Raw genomic sequence first — 19,930 nt, 5'->3', positions numbered from 1 at the left:
TTGCTGTGTGCTAGAATATCCTCAGCTTATTCTAGTCACCTTTCTTCCAGGATGGCACGCTCCCTGAATGAATGGCTATGGCAGCATGAATACTGGCTCCCCCCAGGAATCACCTGGGAAGACATGAAAGAGTCGGAAGATATCCATTACCCTCAGCCTCATGATCTCCTGCTCAGCATCCCTTTTGCCTTAATCCTGGTTGTCATTCGATGTTTCTTTGAAAGGTAAGTTATTTAGTAGTATTTGGGGATTTTAGCTAGAAATCCCTTAGGGTTCATTGGCTCTGAGTTTCACAGAGGTATCTCTACAGATTCTGAATTGGAGCTGTTTCTAGAAGCAGTTTAGCCATAGCTAATGTGGTCTCCATACAACATAATTTGCCCATGGATAACTGAAAATTATCGGAGTATCAGCCATTACCAAGACTGCAGAATAACTCTTTTGTAATGATTTTGAAAATTCTTTAAAATGGTCTTCACTGGGTTGAAAACTGACTATTCCTGATGGCTGTCTGATGAAGTGTTCTTTTGAGATAGTTTAGCAAAAGCTTACAGCAGTTTTTAACCTCAGAAAAAAGAGAAGAAAAATATTTTTTTAAATTTATTCTTTTTGAAAAGTAGTTGCACAAGAAAATGGAAACAGACCTCTCTGTTGGCTAGGAACATCTTTCATCTGCAGAGTCCCTGTGGTATAAGGAAAATTTGGAAAAGTTTCTAAAAGTTGAAATGATTCTGAGCTCTGCTGCGCAATTGTTGTTACATAAGAGCACTGGCAAGAATTTGAGTTGTTATTAAAAACAAATGCATGAATGATTACATAGAGAATAATTTTGTGATGTTACAGCTTGGAATGCAGATCACTTCTTTGTTTAATGTTTAATGTGCATTCTATAAATTGGCTATAAAAAAATTCTATGAATTTTATCCTGCACTCTTGTGGGAACACAAGTGTCTCAATTATTTACATTGATGTGGGAACCAAATGCTGTAAGTAACTGTTAAAGCACAAATGACTCACATTTCTTCCTCAGTGATCTGCAAGAATGGCTGGATGCAATTCCTCAGTAGGTAAGCACTGTCCATCAATGTCTTCAATACACTGTAGTTTGAAGATAGAGATTAACCCTGATGTTAACTCAGCATTGACTAGGACTGTCCGTTTTCATTACCTTCCTCCTGCCACAGTGCTTCTAGCCAGCCTAAATATGTTTTCCGTGTACTTTAGGATGACCAGGTGAGAAGAATCTTATCTTTCCCATGCAAGCACTCCCTCAACTGGGAGAGTTTCCACAGGCCTCGACCTACTCATTTGTTTTAAAGCTATTTTGATCATTAACTTCATCAAATAGAAGCTTTTTGTCACATCCTTAAGAAAAGATATCTCAAGCCTATTTTACAGATCCAGGAAATCTGTAATCTTTTCACTATCTTCCCCATGCAATTTGCAAACCAGTGTTCTGAGGTGGCTTCTTGTTTGTCTGAACTCTCTGCAGGCATTTATTTCAGCATGAAATTTTCCCATTCCTAGTCCTTACTGTTTCACATTCTTCCCTTTATGAATGGGAGGTGTGAATCAAGTCCTCTGCTTCTCCATTTTCTTATATTGACAGGGGACTAACAATGTCTAACGTCATTTGCACAAAGTTTTGAGAACTGCAAATTGAGATGATGTGTATGTTATTTAGCATTCTCCCTGCAGATGAGCTTGACTTTATAGCTTTGTACATCTGGTCTGTGGGTCAGAATAATTATGGTTTCAGAGAATGTAACTGGGCCACTAGTTTAGTTTTGATGGCTTTAGCTTGGTCTCTGGCAAGTTCTACCCTCACCTATTACTTTCAGCTGTGCATCTGGTACAAGGCTATTTTCTCTTCTCCCTCTTTCTCTTCTCCCTCTAGATGTATTCCGTGTTCCTGGTGATATCTGTTCTAGAATTTCAGAAATTGTAATGTGTAAGTGTCACTTATCCTTGTCTGAACTCCAAGAAAATACTAAGAGGCAATGCAGGAGAAGCCCAGCGCAGTTTCTGCAAACCCTGATTCAGCAAATGCATTGGCTGCTATGTTGACAGTGTTTAATAGTGTCACCTTCTTATTTTGGACATTAAACCTGAGAAGGATCCTGCTTCCTCCAGCATCTTTTTTCTCTCCTTGGCACCTGCTAGCTTCTCAACACTGAGCTTAGAAATACTGAGATAGATAGCTGCATCTTTTTAATATTTAGTTATTCTGTAAATTAAGTGGTAGCTGATGGAAGAGGACATGAGGACATGCAATAGCTGGGTGCGGCCTGTGAGAATTGAGGAGGTCGTAGGTGCAGCCCTGAGGGAAAAGAAACAACTCACTCCTCTGAAGCAACTTCCCTGTGAGCCAGTTTGCTCTGAGGAAGGTGGGAAAACAGGGTGTTTTCAGTGATGAAGAGCAGAAAGTCCATTATCACTGTAGCACTCCTACTCTTTTTATGTCACACTATTGAGGCAGGGTGCTGAGACTGGTAGGTAATTCTGTCCTGAAAAAGAGGGGAGACTCCTCTTCCTCTGATATTTTCAGACTGCCTGTGACAGTGAGACATGTTCAACATCCATAGGGTAGAGACTGATTTTAAACACCAGTATACTTTAACAGAACTTCTCCCTTACATTTATCTGAAAGCGTGGCTGCAGCTTCTTTTGGTTCTATAATGTTCATTTCTTGGAATTCTGTGTTTAAGAAGAAATCATAGATTTTATTGCAAAGTGCTTCTTGCCTGGCAAATATGGAAACTGCAGTGCTTTAAAGCTAATGAAGCAGAAATTTGATAAGCAGAATGTACATACATTTTAATACTGCTGATTTTGGAATTGACTTGTGATTTTTGGATGTTTGGGAGTTGAAAAGAAAGGTCTATGAATCTGAATTCAAATAGTTTCCTAATTGTACTAGGAGAGGTTTTTATTTATAAAATAACTACATGCAGCTGAGATTTTCCAAGACACCCATGTTAAATATCAGCCAGGAGACATTTTCATTGCAAGTAAGTCAAAATTCATCTTGGGCTACATTAGAAGAAATCTGGCCAGCAAGTTGGTGGTTATTACCCCCTTTACTCGGCACCAGTGAGAACATATGTGGGGTACTGTAGCCAGTTTTGGGTTCCCAATTAAAGAAGGAGGAAGGGGAGAAACTGGAGAGGTTCCAGTGAAGGGCTACAAGGTGGTCGGAACCTAGAGCACGTTTTATGAGGAGAGGTGGAGGGAGCTGAGTTTGCCTACTCTAGTAAAGAAGGGGCTAAAGAGCAGTTGGCCTATAGCTATATGAAGGGCAATCACAAAGAATTTGGAGCAAAACTCTTCTTTGTAGTGTCAGGTAGTATAACAAAGAGTGAAGGGCACAAACTGCAACTTGGAAGATTCAGGTTGGACATTAGGAAAACTGTCTCAGAAGGTGGCGTCTTTAAGACTCAGCTAGACCACAAGTTTGAATAACTTACCGGAAGCTGCAGGAGGGAAAACAAGATGCCAAGTTCCCCTTGCCTGGATTTTCCTTTAGGCTCACTCTGTTCCTCACCCATGAGTGTGGGCCCAGAGTCCGTTTCAGCGCTGGTGGGTAGGAGGCAGTAGCCCACAGATGGATGCTGTTTGACCAATGCCCTCCTATTTAAAATCAGAGAAATTCTCAGAAGCGACCTTCCTGCTGCTTTACCTTGAGGATCCAGAGTAAGTGCTAGGTGGTATGTATTCATCACTCAGCTTAATTAGAATGTAGGGTTTGGGCTCTGTTTGATGTCACGGAAGGCAGTAGGTGTGAAGAATTGAGTTGTTTTTCAAGAAGTTTGTGAATGCAACCGTTGCTAGGCATGTGCAATATTTAGCTCAGGTCTCCTTCACATTTTCTTTCAAGCTACTGCTCTGGGCTCCCACTTTATTCTCTGCTTTACCATTTCCCTGTATTTTTTTTCTTTTTTCTTTCTTTTTGAGTCTTTATGTTGAAGTGAACAATGATTTGTGCATCTTTTTGAAGATGCATATATCTTCACCACAGTCTTGTGGCACAGGAGAAAACCTCTAGTGTTGTATAAACTGAGAAGTGAAGATAACGAAAGGAAAGATGATGTTACAGGCACAGATTGCCTAATTCATAACCATTTGATTTAGTTTTAATCCATCTTGCCAGAGCTGTACACACTTTCCAGTGATTGGCAAACTGCCAGTTAAATACTACACACTGGATTTGAGACCTTTCAGAAAAGGGGATTGATTTCTGTCAGGACTGACACTCTCATAGTTGTTGTCTGCAGTGGTTTACCTGGATAAAGCAGGAGCCCCACTGCTGTAGAGGTTTCCTTTCAAATCTTGTCATGAAAGCACAGCAAAGTAGCTTTTGAAAATTGCTGGTTATAGAAAGCCATGTGTTTCATTTTTAAAACTAATTTGATCATAAAGTCATGTTCCGTCAGCACTGGACAGCAGAAAATAGAGCATAAAGAAATCTAGAACAGTAGTTAGGTCAGATTTGCTACTCCCCTCATGATTAGAAATCCACACTGAGCCCCAGAGAGGGAACTTGGAGTCCTTTAATTGTGATTTCTGAACTTCTGGGCTCCTGAGTCATCTTTTCAAGTATTCAGCCGTACTGTCTGGAAACTTTTAGTTTTCAGTGAAAGATTAGCTTCTAAGGTAGCTTTCGGATTCCAGCAATTTTGGCTTCAGGAGACATCCAGCTTTTTCAGAATTAACAACCTGAGTCTAAATATGCCTACGGTAAGGATAGGTGTATTTTATGGAGATACTATATTTTATGGAGGAACTTACTTGAAGATTGTGGTGTGAATATTCAGAGGAAACATGGCCCTTTACAAACATCCCCGTACCTCACTTCAGATGCAAAGCAAGCTGTTGACTTTTTTACTACAACAAAGTAGGTTTTATATTTAGAATAAAACCTTATGGAAAGCACTTCCCTGCACAAATTCTTTACCTTGAGAAGAGAATAAAAGAGCCAAGACCAAACTGACACAATTTCTTAAGTAGGCTACCAGGAAGTATTCAGGCAGAATAAGGATGAGTTTATGTCATCTTTGTATTGCAGTATAAAGCAACAGAGTTTTGTACTGTCCATATCCTTGGATTTCCACTTGCACTCAGAACCAGCCTGTGGGCGTTTGGGGGATACAGCCAAGTCCAGTCAGAATTGCTGCTTAGTACCCTTGATTTTCAGTGCACATTGCTGAGCTCTTAAATAAGTGGTGTAGTGTTTTGCGTCCTGTTTGAGTCTCATTCTTCATCTGAATCCAATCCAGTTGATTCGGACTCCTTTGTCAGAACCTCCTGGCTTCTGCTGGAGACAATGGGTATTTGTTATTGCTGCTGTTAACAGTGCTTGGCAGCATGAGTGAAACAAGTGAGAGGGAAAAACAATACAAAACTGTCTGTCCTGAAGGTAAAAAGCAGTTTCTGTCTTCCTTCTCGCTAATCTTGGATACTGATCTTAAGATACTGATTGATTTCAGTCTCTGTATAGGAAAAGGTTACACTGATGTTAAGAGAATAAAAGCTTAATAATTTATCCAGTGGATTGTGCAGGAGTCAGGGTAAATGCTGCAGCAAAGGACTATTTGACTAATGTCTCATTTAAACATGCATTCACGCTCAGAGGCACAGTAACTCGTTCAGCTGCTGCCTGTCTCATCCTAGCAGTAGTTGCAGTTTGTGTAATTTAACAGATATGTGTGTGTGTGGGGGGGGTCCATTTAATAATAGTGTTATGGTGTAGTTCCAGCCCTATATATTGATTATTGTTAAAAATAGATGCAAGAAATGTAGAAAAAAGTTCCCTGAAAGCTATAGACTTTGGACCACCATATACATTTTCTATGGTCTTGTGATTTGAGTCTATTTGATTCCAAAGCTAAATGCACAAATCTGAGCAAAACTTCCATGCATTTTACTAGGAAACAGTAACAGTGATAGCGTAGTTCCTTGTACTCTTTTCACCCACAGAGTGGATACCAGGTGTGCCAAGAACAGGTGACTCTCTCTGCAGTTTCCCTGTGTGACCTAGTGGCACTGAACCCACTAAGGACAGCTGGAGGGGTTTTTCATTATAACATGGCCACTGGAATTGTGTTCTGTCTCAAAGACCATCTACAGAGGTCACAGATAACCCTTTGTCCGTGCACTGAACTGTGTTGTTGTTTATTCCCATGTCTGCCAAACATGTAGAGTCTGAGAATAGTTCTTGGGTTATTCCCTCTTCCCATAGCCATTCTTAGAGACTTATATCCCCATGGAGCCCATATGCAGCAACATGCACTTTTCATGCCTGCTGTGAGGGTTGAAGGTTGTCAGATGAGTGTCAATGCCTCAAGGACCAGTGAGGATCAGCAAAGAGGGTGAACTACATAGAAGGCACAATAAATTGTTCTGCATTTGTGACCTGACATCAGCTTTGGCCATAATGCTGCAGAGAGCGCTGAAATAGTTGGCTTTCTCATCCTTTGCAAGATGCTTGCTTTGCAACAAAGCCTCAAAGGGAGAGGAGGGGAATTTGGCATCCAGTTTGCATTTGAGAAAGGGAGCCTCCTTGACAATGCACAATACAGCAAAAAAATCGTCTCTATCCTGTTGTGCAATAGTGGAAGTTAAGGACAGGCTGCTCAAGCTCTATAGCCATTTAGGCCAAATTTTGGTGTCTGAAGGCTCAGGACCTACACATCATTTTACAGAGTGTTAAAGTATAGGGAATGAATGAAGAGATCATAAACATGGTCATATTCACAAATGAAGTATGTTCTTAACAGGTACACAACAGTGAATCAGTTTAACTTTGTTTCCTATCCATAGATGCTTTTATACAAATTTGTTATTCTAAAACCTGTTACAGATTAGTTATTTAAATGAAATGACAGTGGATTTGTTTGATAAAGTAGTTGAAAGATACTTGAGAATTTCCACATTTCTCTGGCTCAATTGATGTTTAAGTATTTTCCATCAAGTGGAACAGTATAAACCTGAGATATTTACAACATATGTTCCAAAACACCTTCCTCCATGGTCAGGATATTCCATTGGCAATTGTGGACTTGTATCTTCTGAGGTATAAGACAGAACTGCACCAAACTGCACATCCTGGAGAAGTGCTCTCACCATGGGTCTACAAATGGGACAGTTGATGCTATCACCTTTTTCTCTATTTTTGAGTGGTGCTTTCATCTTAATTCCTAATATATTAATTTACTTTTGTTCAAATTCCAAAAGTGAATGGAGGAGTGGAAGAAAAAAAAAGTTAAATTATTTCTAATATACCAGCTCTGGAGGCCTCTACAGGAGGAGTATTCTTGCAATGTGGGGAGTATAGACTTAACGACGCTTCATAATTAATCCATTTAGTTTTAATTTCATCAGATTTTGTGCATGACAATTTGTTCTTTGGTGATTACTGAAAAAAATGCCTTGGTGTGAACTTTCCCATGTAAACATTTAAGTGAGAGAAGCTATCTTCACTTGTTCATTAATGAAGAGAAAGAGACTTGGGATGAGAATCAGCTCACTGACTCTTTCCTTATCTAGATGTGGAAGTTACACAACTTAGTGCTTGGGCTTTCTTCTCACATCTTTGTCAGAGCTGATGAGCTGCTGTGATAAGACTATCCTTGCAATTAAAATGGTGAATCTGTGATGCTGAAATCAGTGCAAGCATCATTCTCTTAGGGTTGTGCTTGGAAAAAGATTCAGCTGAAGAGTGAGTCAGAGCATACAGCCAACATGTACAGACCTCCCTGAGGAAGAATTTCAGAACTTGATTTCCTAACGATTTTCATAAAAGTAGGATTGTTCCCATAATTCACAGTTAAATTCAAAACATCATCAACAAAGTGTTTATAACTGGTTAATTATACTCTGTTTTCATCAACTGCAGCTGGCTTGCTTCTGCTATAGAAAAGAAAGAAAAGAAGCATTAAACAAAATTAAGAAATCAGTCAGGATAATTTAAACAGGTTTCCACTAAAAAGTTTGTTGGAATGCTGTCCTGACACCTGGCAGGGATATTCTCCTTCCCTCTAATGTGTCTGGCAAATTTCAGGCCAGACAGTTTCCAAATCAGAGGAATACGAAGCTGGAGTAAAGCTCTTCTTGAACAACAGAAACTGATTACATCTTCATCTTCAGATGAGCTTTTGTTAAATGACTTAGCTTTAAAAAAAAGAAGGCCCACTTCAAAGAATTACCCAATGTAAGAACCAAGACCTAGTGCAGAGCTTAAGACAAATGTTTTCTCAATTTCTGTGTACTTGTGGTTATCTTTGAAATACTATGTTGTTCTTGGCACAGGACCAGCTGGTCTAGTACTACTATTAACCCCTTTGATATTAAAGAAATCATAAAATATAATTGTAATATTTCTCAAGAGCAATCAAAGTTAAAAAACAAAAACTCTAATGATAGCCTACATTCCGCTGCCCTACAGCAGTCTGCAGGTTGCAGCAATGTCAGGACGCTGCTGAGTTTCACTGAAACTAATCAGAGCTTACACTTAGCTTTTGGGATACCTGTGTGTTTTTTTTGTACTTGGAAAATAGCCAGTAAGCACAGTAACCTGAACCCCTCTTTCATGCTAGAAACATATCTTTCTCAACATTCAAATGTCTTTGAATGTTCTGGTAGCCAGTCATGCCAGAGGAATTTCCCAGAAGAGCGGAAACAGAACTGGTATATAGGCTCTGGAGCTGGCTGTGCAAAAGAAAGGTAGAAATCAGCTGTTACATGAGTGAGTAAAACATGCAACCACTCTATGTTTTGTGTCATAGTATAATAGCAATTACAACATTCCTTAGGTAGGTGCTCTGTTGGTAAAATTTCTTTTGATTCCTGTAAATTGAATTAAGGAACAGGTTCTTGAAAAGAAAATTTCCAAAACTCCCTTCTGAAAGGTTGCTTGATCTAGGGTTGTCCATAAACACATGAGCCTATGGAAGGCAGATTGTATGGCTTGATGGGACATACTCTGTCATGAGGACCACAAATACCCACACCATATAATCACAGTAATAAATGTATCACATGGTATTTTTAAATAAATTAGCTTAAGACACCTACTTAATGAAGTAGCTTCCACAATGTTTTTGCTCCAATGGAAAAAAAAAGAGATATTGTTCAATGTCTGAATCTTTTAGGGGTAACTGGATCCAAGGAAGCTTGGATCTCTGCACTTGCTACCTTTGCATGGTGATCATCAGCTTGTAACTGTCCTCAATACTGATTATAGTTGCTAACCCAATAACTGTTCAGGGGAGCTGTTAGCACTTTGAGCAAAGAGTTTCTATTTAAAAATGCAGAGATAAGTCGTCTTGAGATTTCGATGTTGCAACAATGCTGAAAAAAATGCTTCTGGGCAGGCACCCTGCTCTTTTTTGCTAATAAGATAATTGCATACCACTGGTGGCATGTAAAAGGTAGTGATTAATAAAGAACAACTAATTCTCCGTAAAGACAGGGAGCAGGGAGATAATTTGGGCCTTTTTTGAAATTTTGATTTGCTGAGTTTCCTGTTTGTGGAATGCCTGTGCAGTGCCTCACTTTACACTGTTAATGAGGGTGTTTCCTACAGGCAAGGAAGAGAAAAATCTTTGCGGTGGAGAAGTTGAATTGTTGAGCACAGAAATTCTATGCCTAGTTTTGTTACCTTTTGGTAATTTTTTTCTGTATGTGCACATATTTTTAATTACATGCAGATATTTTTCATTGTATGCAGATATTTCATTGTTTCAGTATGAATTACTGAAAATGTACAGCTAGCATAACTACCCATTTCTTGTAATTAGCTTTCTAGTTGCTATGTTCTTACAATGCAACCAGTGTTTGACTTGCATTATGAAAAACTGGGAAAAGATCTTCCAATAAAGACCAAGTGACCTCTTGCTTCAAGAGGATATTTTTTCAGCATTAAACCCACATATCCATTAGAGCCTCCACCTTGATTCTGAGCCCAGTCCTTAATTCAAGTGGGTGCCATTATATTCAGTGTTCTGCATGAAGCAATGAACAACATTTAGGCCTTATCATCAATCTTGTACTCCACATAAGTTGCAAGCAAGCCAGAGACCAGTGGCAGGTCTGCTTCTTTGCCAGCCTTGGCTTCATGCCATAATCCTGGACACTCAAGCACAGTGGATTTGGAAGTTAACAAAGCAGGATAGTAGCATTTGCTAATGTTATTCAAATTTGTGTATTACAGCACAGTCTCCAACACAGTAGACTATAATTTCCACTGTTTGTGCTGCAAATTCTTTTTCATAGTTTCTCTGTCTGCCTCATCTGTTTGACATGATACTTGTGCTTAGACTTAAAATTGTGAGAGGAAGCTGCTCTGTATGACACCCCCGTGTTCTACAGTGCTGCAAAACAGCTAGGAGAAATCACTACTCTGTATATTCTTTTCTTGGCTGAACCTTTTCTGTTTCTCTTACAGAATCATAGCCCTGCCCCTCAGTGGCAAACTGGGTGTGAGAGACAAGTTGAGACCAAAAGCTCAGCCCAACCCCATGCTGGAAGCATTCTACAGTATGCGCTGCAAGAACCCAAAAGAGGCAAGTCCTTTATTCCTCTGCTTCCCTCTAGATTTAGTCCTCATATCTTTAGCCAAAAAAAAATCACATTTGGAATCCTGAAGTTTGGTAACACCACTTGTATTTGGAAGCTCAGCAAAGCAGCAGAAACCACTACAGCACTGACTGTCTGACACAAGCCAGCTGCAGAAGTCATTCTGCAAATGCCATCAAACATCAGTTCTGTTTTTGAATGTGTAGGAGTAGCAGCTTTCTATATGTTGCATTAAAAAAAAAGATATACCTCAAGCTTTTAGGGACCAGGAACTGCTCTCCTTAAGGAAATAATTCTAACAGATCCTAGTTCCTTTTGTGTTTGCATTGTACATGGATTCATTTCCTGTATTAGGAAACTACAGTATCACTGGCACATGAAATCACTTAAATAGATTCTCACATTGCCAGTCCTTACAGTTAGCAGACATGGATTGCTTGATAATCCTAGTTCTCAGATGGGTCACTGTTTCATGGTGAAATCCATGAGTTTGAGACTGGCCTTTCAGGAAGCCAGCTAAATCTTGGCCATCATCACATACACAGTGCAGAGCATCAGAAAACTGTGGTCACAAATGGTGGGTAGTTTTCCTGTGGGAGATAAAAAGAGTGATCTGGAAGATCTTGGCAGGAGAATCCAGGATCTAATGGCTGCAGCTGAGAGAAAAAGCATTGGCAGGACTGTGAAGTGTGAGGCTGTATTAGCATTTAACCTTGTCTGTGAGGTCCCTGGATGCAACTCCTGTGGTAGGGATGGGAATCAGATTCCCTTCCAGCTGCTTTTTGCAGGCTTTCTTGGCTTTGAAGCAGTGGCTATTTACAATTACCAAGTCCTATAAGCAGGTGGATTAGGGTTCTGTTCCCAGTGGGCAATCCTTCTGCAAAAACATTACCGCATTGACAAGGCTGTCGCGGCATGATTCTTACTGTGATGGGAGCCCTAGAAGTCTCAGATTCAAAGCAATATAACAGGTCAGGAATAGAAGCTAAAATAAAAATACAGGCATTCATCTGGCTTGCACAGCAAGTTTTTTCTGCAGCAGTGGGAAAGAATGTTCTCATGAATACTTGCCAGTAAGATGGTCCATGACTTTCCTACTGCTTGTCTCTGAGACATCTGCAAATTTCTCAGTAAAACTACTCCCATTGCAGATATCTCAGTCAAGGCCTAGCTTGTAAGTAGGCTGTGCACACAGAGGACAGCTTTTTCCAAACCCATGTGGCACTGAATGAACAGAAGCGTGTACTTTGGTCCCAGAGAATCTGTGATATCAGAGCGGATGATGAGACTTCTGATGTCAGTGTTACACGGAGGAAAGAACTATCCAACTGACTCCTGCCTTGCTCTCTCAGTTCACCAGTTACACCTCATCCAGTCTTCTAACTTCCTTCCTCTCTCACAAGCTCTCAAATTCCTCCTTACGAATCAGCTTTAACTTGTCCCAGATGAGATTTTGCTGTTCCCAGCTGCCCTCTCTTTGGGAGGCATACAGCATTATGGAGGATTTGGAGAGATAAATGAATCTCCATTAAAGATAAATCAAGCTGCAGGTAAATCAAATCTCCATTTGATTCCACCTCAAAAGTAGAAGTCACTAAGTAAAAGTGGTAAGAAGCATATTTGAAAAAGGTGAATGGACATTCTAGAGTTGAAACTGGAGAAATTCACATCAAAAACAAAAGGCAAAGTTTGAACATTAGCATTAATAACCTTTTTTTTTCCCCAGGCATGTGAAAGATTTTCCACTATCTAGGATTTTTATACAAAAATGGACAACTTTCTAAAAGGTGCCTTAGTTTAAACAGACTTGGGCTTGCCAGGAAATACCAGCTGGGTTCTTTGCACTGGGCTATGTTGTGGATCAGACTCTATTGCTGTGTTGCCCCATTTGACCTTCAAACCTGAATCTGAATCTTGCTTCCTCACCTGTTTTTTAGGGTGAGCTGATCAATTTAGCCAAACAGTGTGACCTGCCAGTCAGAAAAGTGGAGAGGTGGTTTCGGCGCCGGAGGAACGTAGACCGACCAAGTCTATCAAAAAAATTCTGTGAGGCCTGGTGAGTGCTGGGAGCACAAGCCTTGAGTTGTGTGGGTCTTTCAGTGGGGCTGAGCTCTGCCTCCTATCCTGCCATCCACTTCTACATAGAAAAGGTCTTCGCTGCTCCACCTAATCCTTCTCCTACCCTACTGCTGCTTCTTTGTTACTGAATCACTTCTTCCTGTTCCTCCTTTTATTCAAGACTCTTCACTCCAGCCTCACCTTTATTCCTTATAGAGGCCCTGTTTCTGGCTTTTTAAGACTGGCATTCTGTCTTGAAACAGGATCATATGCTGAAAAATTCCCTTCTGTTTTGCTCTTTACTTCTTCCTGCTGTTTTGTTGCTGCTTTAGTGCCTGCAAAATGGTCCCGTGACTCCACTTTGCTTCACTGCAAGCTGATTGCTCCGACTGCATCCTCCTTGTAACTGCTCTCCCTCTTATTGCTTTCAATACATTGGGCTAGATTGTTATCTTCTGACAGCTGAGCTCAGCTTCCTGAAAACAAACAAACAACAAAAAAAAGTACCATTTTATAATGGCAGAAAAAGGGGCCTATGTAAAAGCTTATATTTTCCAAGGAGCAAAACTTTTCTTGAAAATGCATGTGTAGAAATCCTCCTAATTATGTGGAGGCATAAGGAGGTCTGGCAAAAGAGGACTATCATGGAGTTCCTCACTTTTTAGGTACTTAAGTAGAGAAAAATAAATCTCATGTCAGTCACTTTTGTAAATGCTAGTCCTAGCTAAGCTTTCCAGAAATGAAACACAACAGTAGCTCTGATAGGCTTCAGCTGGAAAGAAATTTATAGAACACTTATTTAGCACCAAGCTTTGAAGCCCTGATGACCCAACATGTGACACACACAGAGGTGAGGCCTAAAATTGTACGGCTCTCTGAGCTCCTGGGCTGTCACCCACTGTCTTCATTTCTAGGCGGTCTTGCTGAGCTGGGCTTGTCTCCCATCAGAAGGCTAGACCAGATGATCATCTGAGTTCTTTTCCAGCAAGAAATCAAAGACTGTGAAAGCTCTCTAGAAAACTGTTCTACACTAAATGTCCTTACAGAAGGGCTTGTGAGCCTGGTGAGCAGTTCCCATCTTAATCTCTTTGATCCTGTGGGGAGGCCCCACTTGTTCATCACGCTGCCACAAGGACTTCTGCAGTATTACCCTGAGCTTGTCTTAAATCTTAAAATCTTAAAATCTGAGAGTTTACACACAGTGAATCTGTAGCACCACCCAGTGACTGATTTTACACAGCATTTAGAGCAGTTCTCATACACGAGGTGAGCAAGGGCTAGAAATGGATCCAGAATGCAGAAGCCCATTCATCAGAATCCTCAGAATCTTTTGCCAAAAGGTTTCAAGTTAGCCCCTCTTGGAAATGTTGGCTTTAGCTCTGCTTTCCACTGAGAAGGAGGATTCTCCTGAGCCTGCCTGACATGCCAGATTTTTGAGCTGCTGCTCTGCAATGCTTGTAAGGGAGTAGGTTCTTCCAGGAAGGCCACAGAAATGGAAGAAGAACCACTAAATACCTACAGTGGCATTCATCTGACCAAAAATGTTTATCTACAGGACAGGCATCTTGTGCTCCATTTAATACTCAACCTTTAATTCAAAACTGCTAACTAAAAACCCTAAATGAAAAAGATGAACACATTATTTGTTTGTAATATCCCACATAGCAGCCCAGTTACAATGCTTACAAAAGCTGTGGGCAAAGAGTTGAAAATAAGCCATGCTTAATCTACTTCCATCAAGATCAAATCTAAATTCTTGCTCCTTGCACTCAGCTGACTTGAAGTAAATACTTTTCTGACTCAGCTTACTGAGGATGGTGTCCTTTTACCTGCTCTGTTTCATCTTTTGCAGTATGCAGAATGAATGTCTTTTTGATGTGACATAGTAGATTTGTATAGATTATGTCTTTCTTGAAGCTCCCAGAGGTTTCATTCACAGATAAAATCTCATGTTCTCAAAATTTAGTTATCTCTGATTTGTTATGGAGATTTTTGCTAAGTAAAGGACTGCTTTACACTCTTTTACTTCTTTGAAGATTCATTTCCTATATTTGTTTATTAATAACTCCTTGATTCAGCTGGGGTAAAATTCCCCTCATTCCTTACTGTGTGTCTGTATATTTGGTATGAAGTGCCTCTGTCCACTGAACTCTATTTTATATTAATGTACATTGACAGATATATTTTATGTGGGATTAATATGTATGGTTCATTACCAGCTCCTGACTGAGATCAAACATGACAGTAATCAGCTGTTTTACATGAATTTAGCATGCCTAATCTCCAAAAACCCAAGAGAGTGATTGTTATTATTCAACTTTTACATATGTATCTAGTAGTGCTGGGAAGGGCTGGGGTGATTCTCTGGGTGCTTTTGGTCAAGGAAATTCTCGTATTTTCTACAGTCTCTAAAGCAGAAGAATTGTTCATTTTGAAGTCTGTTGAATGTGCTAGAGACATGCAGAGTAACACTCCTGTTATCCTCTGGACAGACTTTGAACATTTTGATGTATTTCTTTGACTTCAGAATGTTATTCTTTGAATGAATGTCTGATTGATACACAGATTTGCAACTTCGTGGTTAATGGAATTCTAACATACTTTGTTTTGTTTGTTTCTAGCTGGAGGTTTACATTTTACATCATTTCTTTCTTCACTGGACTTGCTGTCCTATATGATGTGAGTATACAAGCAGTGTCACCTGCTGATCTGCCTCATGAATGCCTGCTAGAATAGCAGGTTTCATTATCAAACCTGTCCATTTTGACCTTTTTCTATACCTGGTGACTGCCCACCAGGTATATGCTCTGCACAGCACACAAACATATTGAAGCAGGCTTAATTTAGGATATTTCCTTTTCTTGGATTTAATGAGTAGTGAATGCTTTTGGTACAAATGGCACTACTCCAACAGAAAGAGGCTGAGGCTTGAGTGACAAGGATTTTAATCCCTATAGGCACAAAAGAGAATGGAAGCCCTGTATGTACCATGTGTGTGCTGATACCACAGCCACTGAGCTATAGTATCAGCTGGGACTAGCAACACCAGTCATCCTATAGCTGTGTTTTAGAGGTTCCCCTAGCTCTTTTGCTAAACCCAAATCCTCATGTGAGCTTTGAGTCTTCTATACTGAGACCTTTTTAGAGGTTAAATAAAGGAAAATCTGCAGATTCCAGAACAGCGGGCCCAAACTATGCTTATAACTCCTCATTACTGTAACAAATGAGGACTTTTTGACCTTAGCAGATGTAGATCTTTCATTCCTTATAAATTTTTCAAGTCTGAATTTAATCCACTAGGAGTGTGGGGATTCCAGGATGAAATTGCTGAGGAGTGAAGGTTTCTAAATCCCAACTACAGTGTTTTGTGGATCTGTACACCAAAACAGAAGGCTATTCTGTGAGGCCAGCTATGAAAGTTTGGTTTGCATGACCTGTTCAGCACCATACAAGACACCTGTGGCCATAGAATTGGCAAAATCCTGTTGATATGCATGTTATCTGACCAGTCTAACAATGAGAGATCATCTTCTCTTTTCCTGGAAGTCTTTTCTTCATTCTGTACACACTGCTAGTTTCCATTAAAAAAAATGAGGCATCAGACAACAGTTCTAGATTCATCCCTAGAACCTCCAAACAAGTTAGGGATCCTGTAGCAAAATAGCAGATGATCATGTTATATTTAAAAGAAGGACAATTAATTAATGTGACAGGGCATCTTCACTTCTGACATTTCCTGACGTTCGCATGTTGAGTTTGTAATATGAGTAGTATTTTAATATGCGTTTATTTTCATGAAACATCCTCATTTCTTTTGAAAAAAAAGCAACCGTTAAAAATTAAACTCTGTCTTAGTAGCTTTAGACTCACTACATAAAACTTAGCTCCAAGAGTCAGTGAAATAGCAGGTTGAAAGTTGTCTCACATTAGGCTGCCAGAAATCAGATTTGTTTGCTGATAGCAGAGGAACAATTAAGTTCAGGCATCTGAGATTCCTTTCTGGATTAAGGAAGATGGTGTGCTATATTAGTTTCAGAGTGTTTTGCTCCATCCTTTCTAATTCCACATCACACATCTTTCCTAGTTTCTTACCTGCATTTGCTCTAAGTCCTGCACCCCATCCTGCTCCCAACCAGCAGCAGACTGTCTATTGCATACTGCTTCTGATTACCACTGCCTCCTCCTTCCCTTCTGCATTGCTTATGTACCAACAGGTGCTCAGCAGGAGAACAGGAAATGTTGTCTTCCTGCTTTAGGCTTTGGTATCTGGAGCCCTGTGGAACTGTTACTGAAAATTACCTCTACAGCTGTGATGTAGAATACCATTCCTGTACAGACATGCTTGCTCTTGTCAAATCTAGGCACTGCGGAGGGTCAGAGCATGCTCCATGCAGTAAAACCTTTTGTAAAAGTAAAAACTCAGCTGCCAATTTTCTATGAAAATTTCTAAGCTGCCAAGTTTCTATCACTACCAAGTTTCTATAAAGTGTAAATAAAGCAGGATTTTTCCAGAGATTCGTTACTTTACAGGCTGCAGCATGATATTCACAGAGCAAAAGCATGTTCCTGATACACTGTGGTCCAAACCATAGAGATTCTTAATGAAATAGTTGTAAGAATATTTGAATATATTCAAAATATATTTTCCCAACCCTTGAACTTGAAAAAGGTTACAAACAAATTGGCAGAAATTGTCCGTAGGCCTTTTTTTTTTTTTTGGAAGTGGATTTACAGCATGTGAAATTTCAGCTCAGTAGTCATGAATTGGCAATGTCACAAGCAACTGCAAATTCCTGTAGTGGAAGTCTCTTGGCAACTTAATTCCAGACAGCACTACCAGCTCTGCCTATAACAAAACATAATAAAATCTGAAATAGTAACAAGCAGAAGGAATTAGGCAGCTTGCAAGAGAACAATTCCTCTGGCATTCTCATATTCATATTTTATTTTCTTTCCAGAAACCTTGGCTTTGGGACCATAGAGAGTGCTGGACAGGATATCCACAACAAGTAAGTCATCCAGGATCCAGGAGGGAAAATTGTTATAATTCATATATTGTTTTTCAATCTCTTTCCAAAATCAGGTTGTGTTAATGACAAAAGAAAGGGCACTGAATTAAATTCAAGCCAATGAGCCCCAAGAATTAAAAAACAGACTCTTGTCTAGCCAGAACATTTTTGTATCTGTCATAATCTAAACACAATAGAGAAGGAATCGGTAGAGCAGGAGTATCTGCAGAAGTAAAAGGAAAGCGAGGGGTCTGACCAGATAAACCAAGAAACTGAAAAACATGAGTCTTCCAAGGATGTTTAGTTTGTAGAGGAGATTGAGGCCAGAGAAGGTCTAAGGAGAATAATTGAAGACTTGGTGGAGAGTGCTTAAAGTAGAGGCTGTGCTCTGAATAGTAAGATCTTTCAGCTGTACTGAAGAATCCTATCCTATCCTATCCTATCCTATCCCCTAGTGGCTCTTTCCCCAGTGGAACTGGCAGAATGGCCAGTTGTAATAGCACATCATTCCCATTAAGTTCAGAGGATGTTGTCTTACAGTTTTACAATGTATATTCTCTATTTTTTTCACATCAGCACTGTGAAAAGCTATCCAGAGGGCTGGAAAGCACACATCTCTTATCAGCCCGGACCAGAATAACCTCAAAGAAAATTGCCAGCTCCTTGGTCATCAACACAAGGGGCAAAGATAGCAACAAAAACCCAGGTACTTTTTTGCCCAGATGCCTCCCTGGCTATTCATACTTCCATAACTGAGAAATTGAAAGGGTTAGAATGAGAGATTCTCCTGCTGAGCACTGCTCTACCTTTTCCTTTATATTTTTTTGTGCTCTAAATTCTCTAGAGAAGACAACTATAGCCTGTTGTATAGCAGCAGCCTTCCTATGTCTTACTGCTATGTATGCCACAGCAGGCACACAGAAAGGAGCTAAATTTCATTGAAGTGAAAAAAAATGATTTCAACTTCTGAAGAGGTTTTTCTGTACCATTAGAGCAGCTGTTTGCTACAGGCTTGATTAGTATTATGAAGAAATCAGTCAGAATACTGGGTATTATCTCATTGCTGCTCCAAAGGTGGACAGTTCCGGTTTGCTGCAGCCTCTAGGACAGCATGCTTGGCAGCAGGAGGCAAGAATCATTGGACACTGTGGATCTGATTCAGTGGGACTGGTCCATGCAAGTTACCCGAATCTTATGAAGATTTGGAATACTCCCCTGACTTTTATCTCATTGGAAGTATTTTCAGGATGCTGTGGTAGGACCAAGGGAATCTGAGCTCATGTAAGAGCTAAGAAGAGCAAAGGGAAAGACAATTTAGTATCATTAGCTGAATTAAAGTTGTCCTGAGTAGCTTGAATCTGCCTTTTATGGGATGTGTGTCAAGTGTGTCAAGAGTGTGTTGTTCTGCAAGGGAAAGTGAACTGGGAGCCAAAGGTGACAGTAGAACAGTCAGGGAAATTGTCCTCTCTCACACGGGGCACAGTCCACAGGAACAGAGCAAGAATAGCAGAACAGGTCTGGTCTGGAACCTGAGTCAGCCATGAGTTCAGATCACCAGACAAGTCTGTAGTGATGAGACAGCACCAGCACCAAGCCAATGAATCCAAATTCTGAAGTACAGAACTAGGCACAGCATTCCTATAACATAATTCAGGCAGGGACTGATGGCAAAGACCTGAGCTGAAATGCAGCTCCTGAGTCAAAGGAGGAGGTCCTGATGAGATTTCTGACTCTGTTTCTCACAAAGCTCTTCTCACAACAGTGTCATACAAGGTTACACAGCTGCACCATACCAGAACTGCCCTTAAACACAAACAGCTAAACCCCCAGAATGGAGGGAAGAGTTGGCACAGCCTGTTGCTACATTCAGGGCCCTGACAGTGTGATTAAAACTCCTGTGAAGCTGATGGAAAGGTTCCTAGCAACTTAGTGCGCTTTGGATTGCTTTCACAGGATCAGAGAATCACAAAATAGCTAGAGTTGGAAGACATTTCTAAAGATCATCTGGTCCAACCTCCCCACTCAAGTGAGGTCAGCTAGAGCAGCTTGCCCATGTCCTTCTCCAGTACAGTTTTGAATATCTCCAAGGATGAAGACTTGACAACCTTTTGGGGCAACCTGTAATTCATTATTTACCTCTTCCAATCCAAATGCCTGATAAGTGTTTCTGTCAGGGTAATAGTTTCCTCTGAATTATCCTCCAGGGAGCCGCCATGCACAGTATTTTAAAGTACTAGAAAATCCTGGATAAGAAATCAAAATTTTCATTAACTGAAGAAGAGGCTGAA

General features: G+C 40.2%; 1 protein-coding gene across 3 annotated transcripts in view; it reads left to right on the top strand.

Moving 5' to 3' along the window:
* The window catches only part of CERS4 (ceramide synthase 4), a 48,970-nt gene that overhangs the window by 23,364 nt on the left and 5,676 nt on the right, over positions 1–19,930 (top strand). For all 3 annotated transcript variants that reach the window (XM_062595996.1, XM_062595997.1, XM_062595995.1), the window contains 5 exons: positions 51–224; positions 10,445–10,562; positions 12,513–12,631; positions 15,255–15,312; positions 17,592–17,642. In XM_062595996.1, the coding sequence (XP_062451980.1) occupies positions 52–224; positions 10,445–10,562; positions 12,513–12,631; positions 15,255–15,312; positions 17,592–17,642 (519 nt within the window). In that variant the 5' untranslated portion in view covers position 51. The remainder of the gene's footprint in view (positions 1–50; positions 225–10,444; positions 10,563–12,512; positions 12,632–15,254; positions 15,313–17,591; positions 17,643–19,930) is intronic.

Source organism: Rhea pennata, chromosome 27 (genome assembly GCF_028389875.1).
Source record: "Rhea pennata isolate bPtePen1 chromosome 27, bPtePen1.pri, whole genome shotgun sequence".
NCBI classification, from domain to species: Eukaryota; Metazoa; Chordata; class Aves; order Rheiformes; family Rheidae; genus Rhea; species Rhea pennata.
This window is presented reverse-complemented; position numbering and strand designations above follow the sequence as displayed.